The following is a 19,706-nucleotide window of genomic DNA, read 5'->3' on the forward strand; positions in this document are numbered from 1 at the left end:
TTTGTTCTGTGTTGTGTTTGTGTCTTCTCTCAATTGCTCTGTTTATTGCAGTTCTGAGTGTTGCTGGGTCAGGTTTGGTTTTGGAATTGGATTGCATTGTTATGGTATTGCTGTGTATTGTGTTGTTGGATTGATTAAAAAATAAAAAAAATAATCGATTTTTTAAAAATGAGAATCGATTCTGAATCGCACAACGTAAACGAGTTTATATATATACATATAAATATATATATATATATATATATATATATATATATATATATATATATATATATATATACCCTAATATGTATATATTAGGGGTGTGGGGAAAAATCGATTCAAATACGAATCAAATCGTTTACGTTGTCAGATTCAGAATCGATTCTCATTTTTAAAAAATCGATTATTTTTTTTATTTTTTAATCAATCCAACAACACAATACACAGCAATACCATAACAATGCAATCCAATTCCAAAACCAAACCTATATATATATATATATATATATACTGTATATATATATATGTATATATATATATATATATATATATATATATATATATATACATATATACACACACATAAATAAATATATACACACTCAAGCACACATATAAACATACACACATATATACACATTTATGCAAATATATACAATGCCAACTTTATTTATTTATTCAATATCGATTCTTGGGGTCACGATTCGATTAAATTTTTTTTTTTTCAATTCAACACCATTTTCGATTCAAAAACGATTTTTTCCCGATTTAAAAGAATTCTGTATTCATTCAATACATAGGATTTCAGCAGGATCTACCCCAGTCTGCTGACATGCAAGCAGAGTAGTAGATTTTTGTAAAAAGCTTTTATAATTGTAAAGGACAATGTTTTATTAACTGATTGCAATAATGTAAGTTTGTTTTAACTATTAAACGAACAAAAAACATGACTTATTTTATCTTTGTGAAAATATTGGACACAGTGTGTTGTCAAGCTTATGAGATTTTTATTTTCTATTTAGCCTTTATTTAACCAGGTAATAATCCCATTGAGATCAAAGATCTCTTTTCCAAGGGAGACCTGGCCAAGAGGGCAGCAGAAAGGTTCCAATAAAAACAGTAAACAACACATAAAACATCACGTTTACAACATTAGAAAACCTAAATGCTTTCTTGCCCAGTTCAGTTCTTACTTTGGGGCTGACAAATTGAAGAACATTCATTGAACGCAGATTGTGACTTCCTTGTTTTTTTGTTAAAAGACAAGATAGATAAGATGGAGTGATACAAAGAATGGTTTCGTAGATGAAAACATACCAATGATTGAGGCGTCGAGCACATAAAGATGAATATAACACACAATGGTGAGTAAGGGGAGCGCTGTTGGTTGTGAGATGCGATGCAAGTGTTGGACACTGTGACACTATTGTTCTTTTTTTTAACTTTATAAATGTCTAATGATAATGTCAATGAGGGATTTTTAATCACTGCTATGCTGAAATTATAAGTAATATTGATACTGTTGTTGATAATATTCATTTTTGTTTCACTACTTTTGGTTTGTTCTGTGTCGTGTTTGTGTCTTCTCTCAATTGCTCTGTTTATTGCAGTTCTGAGTGTTGCTGGGTCAGGTTTGGTTTTGGAATTGGATTGCATTGTTATGGTATTGCTGTGTATTGTTTTGTTGGATTGATTAAAAAAAATAAAATTGTTTTTTTTTTCAAATGAGAATCGATTCTGAATCGCACAATGTGAGAACGCCGATTCAAATTCGGATTGATTTTTACCCACACTCCTAATATATACTACCAGGGTTTCCCACACATTCATTTATTTGTGGTGGCCCGCCACGAAAGAATTACGGCCGCCACAAATAAAAAAAATAAAAAATAAAAATCGTTTTAAAAAAAAAATAATAACAAATAAATATATATATTTTTTAATTTTCCGGCTTTTGACTCGCTCGACCGCTCATAAAAGCAATGGGACTCTGTCTGTGAATGGAGCTTGTAGTTACATATTATATAAATATGTCAATATTATATAAATATGTATATAAATGTGTACATAAAGTGTTGTAATTATATTCCAACTCCGCGTTCTTCTTGGTCATCACCGCCGCTGCCTCATCCCCCACCCCCCCCCGCCCCCCTTTCCCGCCGCTCCAACCTCACCACCACAAATAGATGCCTGACCTGTGTGAAACATAATAATAATAATAATAATAATGGATTAGATTTATATCGCACTTTTCTATTGTTAGATACTCAAAGCGCTCCCAGAGAAGTGGGAACCCATCATTCATTCACACCTGGTGGTGGTAAGCTACATCTGTAGCCACACCTGCCCTGGGCTAGACTGACGGAAGCGTGGCTGCCAGTTTGCGCCTACAGCCCCTCCGACCACCACCAATCATTCATTCATCATTCATTCACCAGTGTGAGCGGCACCGGGGGCAAAGGGTGAAGTGTCCTGCCCATGGACACAACGTCAGCGACTTTGATGTCGATAGATGGGAAGCGAACCTGCAACCCTCAGGTTTCTGGCACGGCCGCTCTACCCACTACGCCATGCCGCCCACATAGCTACTACGCATACATACATAAATGTATATGTTTGTGTGCGTGCGAGCGTGTGTGCGTGCGTGTGTGCGTACGTGTGTGCGTGCGTGTGTGCGTGCGTGTGTGCGTGCGTGTGTGCGTGTGTGTGTGTGTGTGTGTGTGCATATATATCCACATATCCATATTACAATACGCTGTACAGTATGAGTGCTTGGGTACCGTTTTACAGGAGCTCTAATACAAAAACTCACAATAAAATCTGACAGAATGCTAAAAATGTTATGACAGACATCATCAAAAATCGCAATGGAATTTAACATGTTTTAGTGAACGAGACATGAAAATAAATAATGTGGGATTAACAATATTAACAATGAACAATAAAACACTAAATAACAGCAACTTCCCTTTTACTTCTCAGGCCACCTCCTCGATCGACATATTTTACAAGTTGCAAATTGCAACAAAAATGCAAGAAACAGAATGTCGATCAATACTGTATATCTTAAGCAGGAACTCCATACAAAATACAAGCTAATACAGCAAAAATATTTGCATTCATTATTAAATTGCCTGATTATTAGATTTTTTTAGACAGATTGAGTGCTTCACGGTGGTAGAGGGGTTAGTGTGTCTGCCTCACAATACGAAGGTCCTGAGTGGTCAGGGTTTCAATCCCGGGCTCGGGATCTTTCTGTGTAGAGTTTGCATGTTCTCCCCGTGAATGGTTGGGTTCCCTCCAGGTACTCCGGCTTCCTCCCACTTCCAAAGACATGCACCTGGGGATAGGTTGATTGGCAACACTAAATTGGCCCTAGTGTGTGAATGTGAGTGTGAATGTTGTCTGTCTATCTGTGTTGGCCCTGCGATGAGGTAGCAACTTATCCAGGGTGTACACCGCCTTCCGCCCGATTGTAGTTAAGATAGGCAGCAGGGACCCCCGTGACCCCAAGGGGAATAAGTGGTAGAAAATGGATGGATGGATGGATAGCTTTTTGTAATCTACAAATTAAAACACTTAATAGTAAATTGTATTTATTATTGTATTTTATTATTGTATTTATTATGTACGAATTATTTTTGTTTGTGGTGCTTGGGTCCCGTTTTTCAGGAGCACTAATACAAAAACTCACAATAATTTCTGACAGAATGCTAAAAATGTTATGACAGACATCATCAAAAATCGCAAAGGAATTTTACATGTTTTACTGAATGAGACATCCAGAATGGACATGAAAATAAAGATTTTGGGATTTACAATTTTTTTTACTATGAACCATAAAACACTAAATAATAACAACCTATGAACGTCGCTCCTCATTTACTTCTGAGACCATTCTCTTTGGTCGAAATCTATTACAAATTGCAAAAAATTGCGAAAAACACAACAAAATAAAAAACACCTTCAATCCGATATGATATCACTTTTCTATATAACTTTGTTGTAAAAACCTGCTTCATCTCTGCTTGGTGCCTCGTCTGAGCTGCTGTGACATAATTACCACAATAACTCATACGTCCTTCAAAAGCGCGGAGCACAACTATTGAAATACTTTTTCACGTACGGTAAATGGAAAACAGCAACGCACGTCATAAAGGCAGCTACAAGATTATTTGTAAACGTCTGGCATGCCAGTTTCAAAATCGTATTCATAAGGGGCCGTAATTGGCCCACGGGCCGTGGTCTGTCTAAGGTAGAAATACAGTAAAAACTAGTATTTACTGTATATTAAAGGCCTACTGAAACCCACTACTACCCACCACGCAGTCTGATAGTTTATATATCAATGATGAAATATTAACATTGCAACACATGCCAATACGGCCTTTTTAGTTTACTAAATTGCAATTTTAAATTTCCCGCGAAGTGTCGTGTTGAAAACGTTGCGGTATGATGACGCGTGCGTTTGACGTCTCGGGTTGTCGTGGACATTATTTTCCAGCCGGATCCAAGCTATAAGTAGTCTGCTTTAATCGCATAATTACACAGTATTCTGGACATCTGTGTTGCCGAATCTTTTGCAATTTGTTCAATTAATATTGGAGAAGTCAAACTAGAAAGATGGAGGTGGGAAGCTTTTAGCCTTTAGCCACACAAACACAATGTGTTTCCTTGTTTAAAATTCCCGGAGGTGAAGCTTTACTATGGATCAGAGCGGTCAACCGGCAGTTTTCGGTGAGAAAACTGTGGTAATAAGTCGGCTCTTACCGGAGATCAGCGGAGCTTCTGTCCTGCTGCAGCTGCCGTGACTTCCCTCAGAGACTCTGGCGTCAACACACCCCTCCAACTTTCAGGTACTATTTAACTCACAAAAACACTTGCAACACAATAGGTGGATAAGGGATTTCCCAGAATTGTCCTAGTAATTGTGCCTAATAACATCTGAATCGCTCCCACTGCAATCGCCTTTTTTTTCTTCTTCTAGTCCTTCACTCTAAATTTCCTCATCCACGAATCTTTCATCCTCGCTCAAATTAATGGGGAAATTGTCACTTTTCTCGGTCCGAATCGCTCTAGCTACTGGTGGCTATGATTGTAAACAATGTGAGGATGTGAGGAGCCCTACAACCCGTGACGTCACGCGCACATCGTCTGCTACTTCCGGTAAAGGCAAGGCTTTTTTATTAGCGACCAAAAGTTGCAAACTTTATCGTGGATGTTCTGTACTAAATCCTTTCAGCAAAAATATGGCAATATGGCGAAATGATCAAGTATGACACATAAAATGGTCCTTGCTATTCCCGTTTAAATAAGAAAATCTCATTTCAGTAGGCCTTTAATAAACTACTAAACTTGCGTTTTTCTTTCATGTATTGGGATGCGATATGTTGGGCTGCAGAGACAATAAAGACATGATTAATCCTAGCAAAACTACCGTGGAATGCTAACGTTTTCAGATCATGTAAGGGTGGACTAAAGTTTGCGCATAAACCACACACAGAGTAAGACTAACATAACAAGAGCTACTTTACCTTCACACTATTTTAAATATGTTAGACTTTGAGCAAGGGACAAAAACAAAAGCTACATGTCATCATGGATGTGGTAAATATTTGATATTTGTATTAAATATCATCTCTTGGCTTCTTTACGCTCTTCTTCTGGCAGGTAAGAGTTTCACGTTGACCATCACAGTGTTCACCAACCCCCCCCAGGTGGCGACCTACCAGAGAGCCATCAAAATCACTGTGGACGGTCCCAGAGAACCACGACGTGAGTCACGCATCAAATGTGATGTCCTGCAGGGCTTTTTGCGAAGCTCAACCTATAATGGGGTTGATTGAGGGAATATTTGGAACACATGTATTGTCAATTATGAACACACAAAGTACAGTGACGTGCGGTGAGGTTCATGGCTGGTGAGGCACTGACTTCATCACAGTCAGATTTATAAACATCTGAACCCTATAGACCAGGGGTCGCCAACCTTTTTGAAACCAAGAGCTACTTCTTGGGTACTGATTAATGCGAAGGGCTACCAGTTTGATACACACTTAAATAAATTGCCAGAAATAGCCAATTTGCTCAATTTACCTTTAATAAATAAATCTATATATATATATTAAAAAAAAGGGTATTTCTGTCTGTTATTTCGTCGCACATTTTTTTTTCCTTTTACGGAAGGTTTTTTATAGAGAATAAAAGATGAAAAAAACACAAAATTGAACAGTTTAAAAGAGGAGAAAACTCGAAAAATATGAAAATTTTATTTCGACTCTTTAAAATTCAAAATTCAACCAAAAAAAATTAAGAGAAAAACTAGCTAATTTGAATCTTTTTGAAAAAATTAGAAAAATAATTTATGGAACATCATTAGTAATTTTTCCTGATTAAGATTAATTTTAGAATTTTGATGACATGTTTTAAATAGGTTAAAATCCAATCTGCACTTTGTTAGAATATATAACAAATTGGACCAAGCTATATTTCTAACAAAGACAAATCATTATTTCTTCTAGGTTTTCCAGAACAAACATTTTAAAAGAAATTCAAAAGTCTTTGAAATAAGATTTAAATTTGATTCCACAGATTTTCTAAATTTGCCAGAATAATTTTTTTTAATTTTAATCATAGAAAGTTTGAAGAAATATTTCACAAATATTCTTCGTCGAAGAAACAGAAGCTCAAATGAAGAATTAAATTAAAATGTATTTATTGTTCTTTACAATAAAAAAAATACATTTACTTGAACATTGATTTAAATTGTCAGGAAAGAAGAGGAAGGAATTTAAAAAGTAAAAAGGTGTGTTTAAAAATCCTAAAATAATTTTTAAGGTTGTATTTTTTCTGTGAAATTGTTTTCCTGAAAGTTATAAGAAGCAAAGTAAAAAAAATAAATGAATTTATTTAAACAAGTGAAGACCAAGTCTTTAAAATATTTCCTTGGATTTTCAAATTCTATTTGAGTTTTGTCTCTCTTAGAATTAAAAATGTCGAGCAAAGCGAGACCGGCTTGCTAGTAAATAAATACAATTTAAAAAATAGAGGCAGCTCACTGGTAAGTGCTGCTATTTGAGCTATTTTTAGAACAGGCCAGCGGGCGACTCATCTGGTCCTTACGGGCTACCTGGTGCCAGCGGGCACCGTGTTGGTGACCCCTGCTATAGAGTATCTTATTCACCATTTGATTGGCAGCAGTTAACGGGTTATGTTTAAAAGCTCATACCAGCATTCTTCCCTGCTTGGCACTCAGCATCAAGGGTTAGAATTGGCCGTTAAATCACCAAAAATGATTCCCGGCCCCTGCTGCTCACTGCTCCCCTCACCTCCCAGGGTGTGAACAAGGGGATGGGTCAAATGCAGAGGACAAATTTCACCACACTTCGTGTGTGTGTGACAGTCATTGGTACTTTAACTTAATGTAGCAGGTACTTTAGCTAGTATAGTATAGTATAAGTAAATTACACTTATTATTATCATTATTAGCGATAATACTGCTAACATTAACAGTATTAAATAATCACATGTAAGTAGAAAATAACAAACATGACAGTACACAGTGTTGTCACTATGACAGGTATAACCGCGCTCCAGCGGCCGTGTTCATTCATTGTCTTTATTGTAGCATAAAAAATGCAGATGGCCTTAAAACGCCACAATATTCAGTCACCATATTTAAGTACCCAAACAAAATACAGACTCGACATAAATATAAATTCAATCGGATCAGAAACTTTGGGGGAAACGGGATTAAAACCCGATGCTAACCGCCCATAGAAAATACATGGGTACGGCTAGTAGCTACTATTAGCAAACAAATTCACTTACCAACTCGGCGTAATAGCTCAACATCGACACACTCTTTCGTCGCAACTCGGCCCTGATGGTCGGCACCTATAAGTTTACAATTAGTTGTAAAATGTTGTTTTTACAATATGCAGGCAAACGAAAACTTTAAAACATACCGGCTTCGGCCTAGCCGAGTAGTGCAAGAATGATCTCTGGGATCACTAGCGCCCTCTACCACCAGGAGGCCGGAGAACAGGAGCCTCACATTGTGCGTCTTCGCAGCAGTTTTATGATTGCCCAGCACAAGAAATACGTTACACGCATACAGTTGTTGACAAAATAGACTGTACATTATATACCTCAGCTAACTTGGAAATGTATAATATAATTTATACAGCAATACGGTCTCACTGCACAGCAGCCAGCAGTTAGCCGAGTCATTGCGCAATCCACGGTGAGGCTCAGCTGGCTGTGACTCACCGCAAGTAATTCTCAGTATTTGAACGGCAAATGTGAAAATTAAGCGATTTTGAAAAAAAAAAAAAATTTAAAACTGGTGAAGTTAAATGAAAAATAACTTTATAGTATAATCACTGGATACATATAACAATATCATTATTTTTTTTTTCTTTTTACATTTTTTTTTTCTTTCCATGACTGCACGTCACTGACAAAGTAGTTAAAGTTCAAACATTTTGGTTTGCAGTCAGCGGTATTTCATAGACACTTGGAGCTTTCTAAAGTCATTGATGCAAACAATAACTTCCTCTCCGGGCTTATGCTCAGGCATTACCGTCTGTAACGACCACACACACACACACACACAAACACACACACGCACGAGGAAGTGTGTGTAAGAGGAAGTCAGGTTAGAGAACAAGCTCAGTCATGAATCCTCTCTCAGGTCATCGCCAAAAGATGGATGACATCAAGCCCGGGTCGTTGGCCTTCTCCGAGAGGCTCACCGAGCTGGAGCAACTGAGGCGGAGCTCCATGAGAGTAACGCCCCCACACCATCATCATCACCCCCATCATCAGCATCACCACCATCACCATCACCAGGCCTCCGTCAGCAACACACGCCAGTCGGCTGCGGCCTCCTTGCACTCCGCCACCTTCTCCAGCCCCGCCCACACACAAATGTCTGCTGGTAAGAACTGAATGAACTCAACATGACAGTAATATATATATATATATATATATATATATATATATATATATATATATATATATATATATCAGAATCAGAATCAGAATAGTTTTTTTGCCATTGTTTGAGAATAGGTTCACAAACTAGCAATTTATATATATATATATATATATATATATATATATATATATATATATATATATATATATATATATATATATATATATATATATATATATATATATACATATATATTAGGGGTGTGGGAACATAAATGATTCGATTCGAATATGAATCGAATAATTTTAAATCGATTTTTAAAATTATTATTATTTTTTTTTTTTTTAAATCAATCCAACAAACCACTGAACAGCAATACCATGACAATGTAATCCAATTCCAAAACCAAACCTGACCCAGCAACACTCAGAACTGCAATAAACAGAGCAATTGAGAGAAGACACAAACACGACACAGAACAAACCAAAGTAGTGAAACGTAAAAAGGAATATTATCAACAACAGTATCAATATTAGTTATAATTTCAGCATAGCAGTGATTAAAAATCCCTCATTGACATTATCATTAGACATTTATAAAAAATAAAAATAAAGAACAATAGTGTCACAGTGGCTTACACTTGCATCGCATCTCATAAGCTTGACAACACACTGTGTCCAAAGATAAAATTGGTCATATTTTTGGTTCGTTTAATAGTTAAAACAAATTTACATTATTGCAATCAGTTTATAAATAAATAAATGATAAATGGGTTGTACTTGTATAGCGCTTTTCTACCTTCAAGGTACTCAAAGCGCTTTGACACTACTTCCACATTTACCCATTCACACACACATTCACACACTGATGGAGGGAGCTGCCATGCAAGGCGCCAACCAGCACCCATCAGGAGCAAGGGTGAAGTGTCTTGCTCAGGACACAACGGACGTGACGAAGTTGGTACTAGGTCGGATTTGAACCAGGGACCCTCGGGTTGCGCACGGCCACTCTCCCACTGCGCCACTACTCTTGCTAGCATGTCAGTAGACTGGGGTAGATCCTGCTGAAATTCTATGTATTGAATGAATACAGAATCCTTTTGAACCGGGAAAAAATCGTTTTTGAATCGAGAATCGAATAAAAAAAATTCGATATATTATCGAATCGTGACCCCAAGAATCGATATTGAATAGAATCGTGGGACACCCAAAGATTCACAGCCCTAATATACATATATATATATATATATATATATATATATATATATATATATATATATATATATATATATATATATATATAAATAAATGGGTTGTACTTGTATAGCGCCTTCTACCTTCAAGGTACTCAAAGCGCTTTGACACTACTTCCACATTTACCCATTCACACACACATTCACACACTGATGGAGGGAGCTGCCCTGCAAGGCGCCAACCAGCACCCATCAGGAGCAAGGGTGAAGTGTCTTGCTCAGGACACAACGGACGTGACGAGGTTGGTACTAGGTGGGATTTGAACCAGGGACCCTCGGGTTGCGTACGGCCACTCTCCCACTGCGCCACGATATATATATATATATATTAGGGCTGGGCAACGATTAAAAATTTTAATCGAAGTTAATCGCACTTTTTCTCTGATTAATCGCGATTAACTGCATTGTATACGCAAAGCCCAATAATGAATTCAAAAGTAGTGTGTAGTGCACCTTTATTGGAATATTCTCCCACATGAACAAAAGCGCCAAAACATTTGTTGTGCAAACTCAACTCAAAAAATGTAAATACAAACATTTAAGCTTATTGCCACTGCCAGGGTATTTAAGTTATCCTGTTTGTTATGGAAAATAAATATAATCTACATACAAATCTCTGAGCCACAATCATAACATCCGAACAGGCAATTTCTGAGGTAACAGCAGGAACATTTTTTTTTATCAGGGATCTTATGTTTAAAAAACCTATATTATAGGTAGTGGGCTGTTTTAGGGAATTTTTGATTAAATTATCCGTAGTAGCAATATTAATAATGTTGTGTTTATTATGCGTAGTACACTTGAAATAATTATGACCATATCTAGGAATTGATATGATGGGAATTTTCCGATTGTTTGCTTGGTGCTTTGGTAAACTGAACGCATATACATGGTACTATATTGTGATGTTATGAGCCAGGGAAAAAAAGAACTACCCTACCCAGCATGCAACAGGAGTGACGAGCATGCGTGGTAGCCCGGTATAGGTTGTGTCGCCATGACGGCATCTTGTATGTTGTGATATGCACGCTCTGAAAGCAAACGTTAAGAACTCAGCCAACACTCCTCGTCTGCATTATTCATAAATAGACGGACAACACATATACTCCGCTGCTTCACAGGCCGCTGGATGTAGCCGGCAAAGTATTCCCATGCTAACTAGCCGGTCTAGCAAGCACGCGTCATTCAGTCCAAAACGGCCCGATATGTCCACATCCAGAATTGTCTGGCGGTCGTAAGTGATCCCGGAGTGACCACGCCGTAAGCCAGCCATGAAATTTGCAGAATTGTCCGGTATTTTTGCCAAATGTTCCATCTTTACCAACAGCCCCTCCATGCCGAAGCCCGTGCGGGCGCCGCTATCTTTATAAGAAACGGCGTTAACAAAGTAAAAGCATGTAAACAACATACACGATAAAATAATTGTCGGCGTTAATAGATTGATGAGTTAAGTCGTAATTAACGCATTAATTTGCCCACCCGTAATATATATATATATATATATATATATATATATATATATTTGTATGTGTGGGAAATTTTGCAATACTATTTTATCTCTACAGAACTGTTTCATGAGGGGTTCCCTCAATCATCAGGAGAGGTCTTTTTTTCTTGCTGACTCACTGAGACACTGAAATATGATATTGTTTCCTCTTATTCCTTGCTAGTAACGCTGAATGTAAGTCTTAGTCGTCAGGCACTCTTCCAGGATCGAAGCATCTTTAGTACATGACCGCCAAAGATATCATTACATTGAACAAAGACGGCACAGTCTACCAAGTCACGTTCCTTGTGTGCTAAACACACCTGGCAAATAAAGCTGATTCTTATTTCGATTAACCACAACGGCTCAAAAATCATCCTTGAGGTCTATCATGTACTTGCTCACGTAGAAGTGTCTTATAGTCCTTCCTAGCAGTTATTAATAACTCCCACTTTGCACAATAGCAACATTTATTGTAAGTTAGTTAGTTAGTTTTTGTGTTTAAAGGTCTATTTAACAACATTACACTTGAAAAGAATCCTTTAGATCAGGGATGTATTTTTCACCAGAGTGAAGCCACCTTGATAGTCTTCACTTGTGATGAAGCCAACACATTGTAGGTCAGTACTGTATATCCAAAGCAGGAACTACACACAAAACACAAGCTAATACAGCAACAATATTTGCATTCATTATTACATTGCCTGCTTATTAAAATTTTCTAGACAGGTTGAAAACTTTTTGTGATCTCCAATTAAAACACTTAGTAGATAATAATTGTATTTATTGTAGCTGAGATAGGCACCAGCGCCACCCGCAACCCCAAAGGGAATAAGCGGTAGTAAATGGATGGATGGATGTATTTATTATGTATATATTATTTGTTTTTTATTTTAGTTATTATATAGTTACTAGGGCTACGAATCTTTGGGTGTCCCACGATTCGATTCAATATGGATTCTCGGGGTCGCGATTCGATTATAAATCGATGTTTTCGATTCAACACGATTCTCGATTCAAAAAAGGTATTTTCCGATTCAGAACGATTCTGTATTTATTCAATACATAGGATTTCAGCAGGATCTACCCCAGTCTGCTAACATTTTAGCAGAGTAGTAGATTAAAAAAAAAAATTTTTATAATTGTAAAGGACAATGTTTTATCAACTGATTGCAATAATGTAAATTTGTTTTAACTATTAAACGAACCAAAACTATGACTTATTTTATCTTCGTGAAAACATTGGACACAGTTTGTTTGTCAAGCTTATGAGATGCGATGCAAGTGTAAGCCACTGTGACACTATTGTTCTTTTTTCAATTTTTATAAATGTCTAATGATAATGTCAATGAGGGATTTTTAATCACTTCTATGCTGAAATTATAACTAATTTTGATACTGTTTATAATATTAATTTTTGTTTCACTACTTTTGGTTTGTTATGTGTCGTGTTTGTGTCTCCTTTCAATTGCTCTGTTTATTGCAGTTCTGAGTGTTGCTGGGTCAGGTTTGGTTTTGGAATTGGATTGCTGTGTATTGTTTTGTTGGATTGATAAAAAAATATGAAAAATTTAAAAAAAAAAAAAAAATTTTAAATCAATTTTTTAAAAATGAGAATTGATTCTGAATCGCGATTCAAATTCGAATCGATTTTTTCCCACACCCCTAATAGTTACATTAGTATTTTTTAACATAACAATCACTGCGATGAGGTGGCGACTTGTCCAGGGTGTACCCCGCCTTCCGCCCGATTGTAGCTGAGCCAGGCACTAGCGCCCCCCGCGACCCCAAAGGGAATAAGCGGTAGAAATGGATGGATGGACGGAACATAGCAAACACTTTTCTTGTTATTATTCTTTTTTTTTTTTGGATTACTTTGCAATTTAATGTGAAAGATACCTTCCATCCATCCATTTTCTACCGCTTATTCCCTTTTGGGGTCGCGGGGGGCGCTGGCGCCTATCTCAGCTACAATCGGGTGGAAGGCGGGGTACACCCTGGACAAGTCACCACCTCATCGTGAAAGATACCTACATTTTGAAATTGAGAATGTTTTCAAATTAATAATATTTGTATTTTCAGTGTGGCACTTGACATATTTTGTGATGTTGTGATACATGATATGTGTTCCTAAAAATAGGTCAAAGGCCAATTGAAATAAGTTGTGCAACACACTTGTTTTCGTTATATCCGACATGCAGGCCACAATCTGCCCACCTGTGCGAGGGTCTGTACTCTACTGAGTGATGTACTAGTGTGTGTGATTGACAGGTGACAGGTCCGGGGTGTATCCCACCTCTCAGTGTCAGCTGGCATTGTCCCAGCTCAAAATAATGATTGCAACTGCGATAAAAAAATTAGGTTAAAAATGATCTTTAAAGGGAAACAATATCACAATTTCAGAAGGGTTGAAACCAATAAAAATCAGTTCCCAGTGGCTTATTTTATTTTTCGAAGTTTTTTTCAAAATTTTACCAATCACGCAATATCCCGAAAAAAAGCTTCAAAGTGCCTGATTTTCCCGATCGCTATATCCACTTGTCCATTTTCCTGTGACGTCACAGCGTGATGCCAATACAAACAAACATGGCGGATAGAATAGAAAGATATAGCGACATTAGCTCGGATTCAGACTCGGATTTCAGCGGCTTAAGCGATTTAACAGATTACGCATGTACTGAAACGGATGGTTGGAGTGTGGAGGCAGATAGCGAAAACGAAATTGAAGAAGAAACTGAAGCTATTGAGACAGACGGCAGCAACGAGGACAAATTCAGGGATCGCCTTCTAACCAATGATTGCATCTTTTGACAACTGGTGCAACTTAAATCCGTCGATTGGTATGTGTTTGTTTGGCATTTAATGTGGGTGGAGGGAAAGGCTGGATGCAAAAATAGCTACAAATGAGGCATAATGATGCAATATGTACATGTGGCTAGCCTAAATAGCATGTTAGCATCGATTAGCTGGCTGTCATGCCGTGACCAAATATGTCTGATTAGCACATAAGTCAATAACATCAACAAAACTCACCTTTGTGATTTTGTTGACTTTATCGTTGGAAATGCATCTGCTTTGAGTGTCGCAGGATATCCACACATTCTTGCCATCTCTGTCGTAGCATAGCTGTCGTCGGTAAAGTGTGCGAGGGACTGTCGCGTCTTTTGACCACTGGTGCGGTGCAACTTGAATCCGTCGATCGGTATGTGTTTGTTTGGCATTGAATGTGGGTGGAGGGAAAGACTGGATGCAAATATGCAATATGTACATCCAGCTAGCCTAAATAGCATGTTAGCATCGATTAGCATGCCGTGACCATTGATATGTCTGATTAGCACACTCCACGTAAGTCAACTTGAATCCGTCTCTGTTCGTGTTGTTACACCCTCCGACAACACACCCACGAGGCATAATGTTTCCAGGGTACGGAAAACAGTCGAAAAAAAAGGAAAATAACAGAGCTGATTTGACTTGGTGTGTGTAATGTGTTTGAGAAAATGGCGGATTGCTTCCTGTTGTGACGTCACGGCTGAAAGGTCATTGCTCCGACAGGCGAACAATTGAAAGGCGTTTCAATTGCCAAATTCACCCTTTTAGAGTTCGGAAATCGGTTGAAAAAAACATATGGTCTTTTTTCTGCAACATCAAGGTATATATTGACGCTTACATAGGTCTGGTGATAATGTTCCCCTTTAATTCAATTTCTCTTAGATGCTCGACCACTGCAGTCCTCGCCATCGTGGTCCTACGACCAATCCTATCCATACCTGGGCCAGATAGCCACACCCAGCGTCCACCCAGCCAATCCCCTTTCACCAACTCGCTCATCGCTGGGTGATCTGTCCTCACGACTTACAGGTAAAACACACACACACACACACACACACATATACACAATTTCCTTGAACAGCCGCCGGGCATGTAATATTCACCTGCCTTGAATTATTACCGGGTCAAACTCGCTCCCCAAATTCATTAGCGCATGCTTACTTTTACCGCCGGGTCAAATTCGTGACGTCATGAGTGACGCTTCCCCTGTCGTCATTTTCAAAATGGCGGAGGAGTTTTTTTTTTTTTTTTAGCCTTACTATGTGTAAACCAGGGGTCTTGTTCCACAGCCATACAGATCACACTGATGGTTGTGATATAAAACAACTTTAACACTCCTACTAATATGTGCCACACTCTGTGAACCCACACCAAACACATTTCGGGAGGACATCGGCTCTGTAACACATTATAAACGCAACATAAGAATTACCCACAATGCCATGCATCCATGACTCTTGGCTATATTATACACACCGCTAGCACCAACCCCCCGCCCCCCTTCCCTCTCCGTGCGTCGGTTGAGGTGGGCGGGGTTGGGGGCGCGTGTATAATATAGCCAAGAGTCATGGATGCATGACATTGTGGGTCATTCTTATGTTGCGTTTATAATGTGTTACAGAGCCGATGTTCTCCAGAAATGTGTTTGGTGTGGGTTCACAGAGTGTGGCACATATTAGTAAGAGTGTTAGTAGTTTATATCACAACCATCAGTGTAAAAGGTATGGCTGTTGACCAAGTATGCATTGCAATCTCATATGAGAAGCAGTGAAATTCATCCGTCCGGCCGGTACGCAGATAGCGTTGTGTAAAGGCGGTCGCGATGACATGTTGTAGAGCAGTGGTCCCCAACCACCGGGCTGCGGCCGCAGAATAATTTTTTATGAATTTTTTGTTTTTTTTATCACACTCAATTTTTTACTGCATGCCATTGGTAAGCGTAGCGGTGAGAAGAGGTTTTAAAATTATTAGCGCCTGCTTACTTTTACCGCATGCCTTGAATAAGTGCAAGAGTATGAAGAGGTTTTAAATTAATTAACGCCCCGGCGGCTATTCAAGGAAATACGGTATATACATTTCTGGACTAAACACCGACCACAATTCTTTCTCATTCAGGATCCGACCTGACCTTTGGTGACCCAAGGATGACATTGGAACGACCTTTCACCTCTCTTCCCTCTTTGCCGGACCCACGCTTCTCCGACCCGCGTGTACATTACCCTCCCACGGCGGCCACCTTCACTTACACGCCCCCCCACAACCCCGTCTCCAACGGCACGCTCGGCATCACCATGGCAACAGCCATGGCGACCACACCCGCCGGAAGGTACCACACCTACCTGCCAACGCCATACCCGTCAAACGCGCCGCACCAGCCGCAAAACAGGCCCTTTCAGTCCACCTCGCCGTACCACGTGTACTACTCCACCACCACCGGCTCCTACCAGTTCTCCATGATGGCGGGGGGAGGAGACTCACGTTCCCCGCCGAGAATACTGCCGCCTTGCACCAACGCTTCCACCGGCTCGCCTCTCCTGCACCCGTCTCTGCCCAATCAAAACAATGGGGTGGGTGTGGAGGTGGAGTCCAGCCATAGTAGCTCACCTGCAAACATGGCCGCCGTCGAGGCCGTTTGGAGACCTTACTGATGGACGCACCTTTTCATCAACGCACACTGCTAGTGCTTTTATTTCATGTGACACTGTAGATGTTCTTTGTTTTTGTACGGCCGTATGATTTGAAGGATGGATGTAAAAGTACGTTTTTTGTAGCACTGCAAAGACAGAATTGTCAAAAATTCCCACACCCGAAAATATAAAAATCTGGTACTCACAGTTAACAGGAATAAAAAAATGATGACCAAAAGTGACGCATTGAAGAAAAAAAAACTAACTATGAACTACCACTTCAAGATTTACTTGGCAAAAAGGAGGAGCGGAGCAACGAGGACGACTGGCAGACAGTGGGAGACCACAGAATGATTCCCGGGCGCGGCACCGCTGCTCCCCACTGCTCCCCTCACCTCCCAGGGGGTGATCAAGGGTGATGGGTCAAATGCAGAGAATAATTTCGCCACATCTATCTAGCACAGGGGTCACCAATGCAGTGCCCGCGGGCACCAGGTAGCCCGTAAGGACCAGATGAGTAGCCCGCTGGCCTGTTCTAAAAAATAGCTCAAATAGCAGCACTTACCAGTGAGCTGCCTTTATTTTTTTTTAAATTTTATTTCATTACTAGCAAGCTGGTCTCGCTTTGCTCGACATTTTTAATTCTAAGAGAGACAAAACTCGAATAGAATTCGAAAATCCAAGAAAATATTTTAAAGACTTGGTCTTCACTTGTTTGAATAAATTCATTTATTTTTTTATTTTGCTTCCTATAACTTTCAGCAAGAAAAAATACAACCTTAAAAAGGATTTTAGGATTTTTAAACACATATACCTTTATACCTTTTAAATTTCTTCCTCTTCTTTCCTGACTATTTAAATCATAAATAAATGATAAATGGGTTGTACTTGTATAGCGCTTTTCTACCTTCAAGGTACTCAAAGCGCTTTGACACTACTTCCACATTCACCCATTCACACACACATTCACACACTGATGGAGGGAGCTGCCATGCAAGGCGCTAACCAGCACCCATCAGGAGCAAGGGTGAAGTGTCTTGCTCAGGACACAACGGACGTGACGAGGTTGGTACTAGGTGGGATTTGAACCAGGGACCCGCGGGTTGCGCACGGCCACTCTCCCACTGCGCCACGCCGTCCCAATCAATCAATGTTCAAGTAAATTTATTTTTTTATTGTAAAGAATAATAAATACATTTTAAATAAATTCTTCATTTTAGCTTCTGTTTTTTCGACGAAGAATATTTGTGAAATATTTCTTCAAACTTATTATGATTAAAATTCAAAAAAATTATGCTGGCAAATCTAGAAAATCTGAAGAATCAAATTTAAGTCTTATTTCAAAAGTGGATTTTAACCTATTTAAAACATTTCATCAAAATTCTAAAAATTAATCTTAATCAAGCAAAATGACTAATGATCTTCCATAAATTCAATTTTTTATTTTTTCAAAACGATTCGAATTAGCTAGTTTTTCTCTTCATTTTTTTTCGGTTGAATTTTGAATTTTAAAGAGTCAAAATTGAAGATAAACTGTTTCAAAATTTAAATTAAATTTTTTTCGTGTTTTCTCCCTTTTTAAACCGTTCAATTAAGTGTTGTTTTTTTTCATCATTTATTCTCTACAAAAACCTTTCGTAAAAGGAAAAAAAATGTATGACGGAATGACAGACAGAAACACCCATTTTTTACATATATATTTATATATATATATATATTTATTTATTTATTAAAGGTAAATTGAGCAAATTGGCTATTTCTGACAATTTATTTAAGTGTGTATCAAACTGGTAGCCCTTCGCATTAATCAGTAACCAAGAAGTAGCTCTTGGTTTCAAAAAGGTTGGTGACCCCTGATCTAGTATGTGTGTGACAATCATTGGCACATTAACTTCAACTTACTGTCGGTAGTTAGGGCTTTTCAACGCGACTGATTGGGAATCTGCAGCAAGTGTGTCTCATTTCCTCACACTGCTTTGGAAGTGGGCATCTGCAGAGGAAACACAAAAAAGGAACCAATAGGGGTAAATGATACAAAATAAAAGGCAAGGTGAGAAAGTGGCGTACTTAATGGCAAACAAGTGTTGTATCCTCACTCTGTCCGGTTATCCTCACAGTAGTTAATGACATTATTCAGGTTTCGTTTGACTGTTGTTGATCACGATGTCCTCAGTCAACCGACAATTAAATTCAACATCAAACTTTTCAGAGTATGTGTAAGCATGCACGGACAGAATTTAAAGATATTCAATCAAAACTCACGTCGGCATGTAAACGACAAACCTAAAGCTACCAAATCAAAAATTTAACAAAATCCAAACATCAAGAACAGATGGAAGACAAAGAATAAGTGCGAACATTCTGCTTAGTATACAAAATGACAAGGAGTGGTTCTGAAACTTTTTTTTTACCTCAGAAATAAACGTGGCTCTCCGAGTGCCACCATAATGACCAACATTAAAATACAATAACATAATAAGCTTAAGTATTTACCATGAATTGATTAACGTGGACTTAAACAAGTTCAAAAACTTATTGGGGTGTTACCATTTTGTGGTCAATTGTACGGAATATGTACTGAACTGTGCA

At 38.4% G+C, this 19,706-nt stretch overlaps 1 protein-coding gene across 2 annotated transcripts in view; it reads left to right on the forward strand.

The window, feature by feature from the left end:
- Positions 1 to 17,881, forward strand: part of runx1 (RUNX family transcription factor 1) — a 58,888-nt gene extending 41,007 nt beyond the window's left edge. For both annotated transcript variants that reach the window (XM_061904674.1, XM_061904676.1), the window contains exons 5-8: positions 5,653 to 5,757; positions 8,678 to 8,923; positions 15,373 to 15,519; positions 16,606 to 17,881. In XM_061904674.1, the coding sequence (XP_061760658.1) occupies positions 5,653 to 5,757; positions 8,678 to 8,923; positions 15,373 to 15,519; positions 16,606 to 17,138 (1,031 nt within the window). In that variant the 3' untranslated portion in view covers positions 17,139 to 17,881. The remainder of the gene's footprint in view (positions 1 to 5,652; positions 5,758 to 8,677; positions 8,924 to 15,372; positions 15,520 to 16,605) is intronic.
- Positions 17,882 to 19,706: the final 1,825 nt, after the last annotated feature.

Source organism: Nerophis ophidion, linkage group LG06 (genome assembly GCF_033978795.1).
Source record: "Nerophis ophidion isolate RoL-2023_Sa linkage group LG06, RoL_Noph_v1.0, whole genome shotgun sequence".
In the NCBI taxonomy this organism is placed as follows: Eukaryota; Metazoa; Chordata; class Actinopteri; order Syngnathiformes; family Syngnathidae; genus Nerophis; species Nerophis ophidion.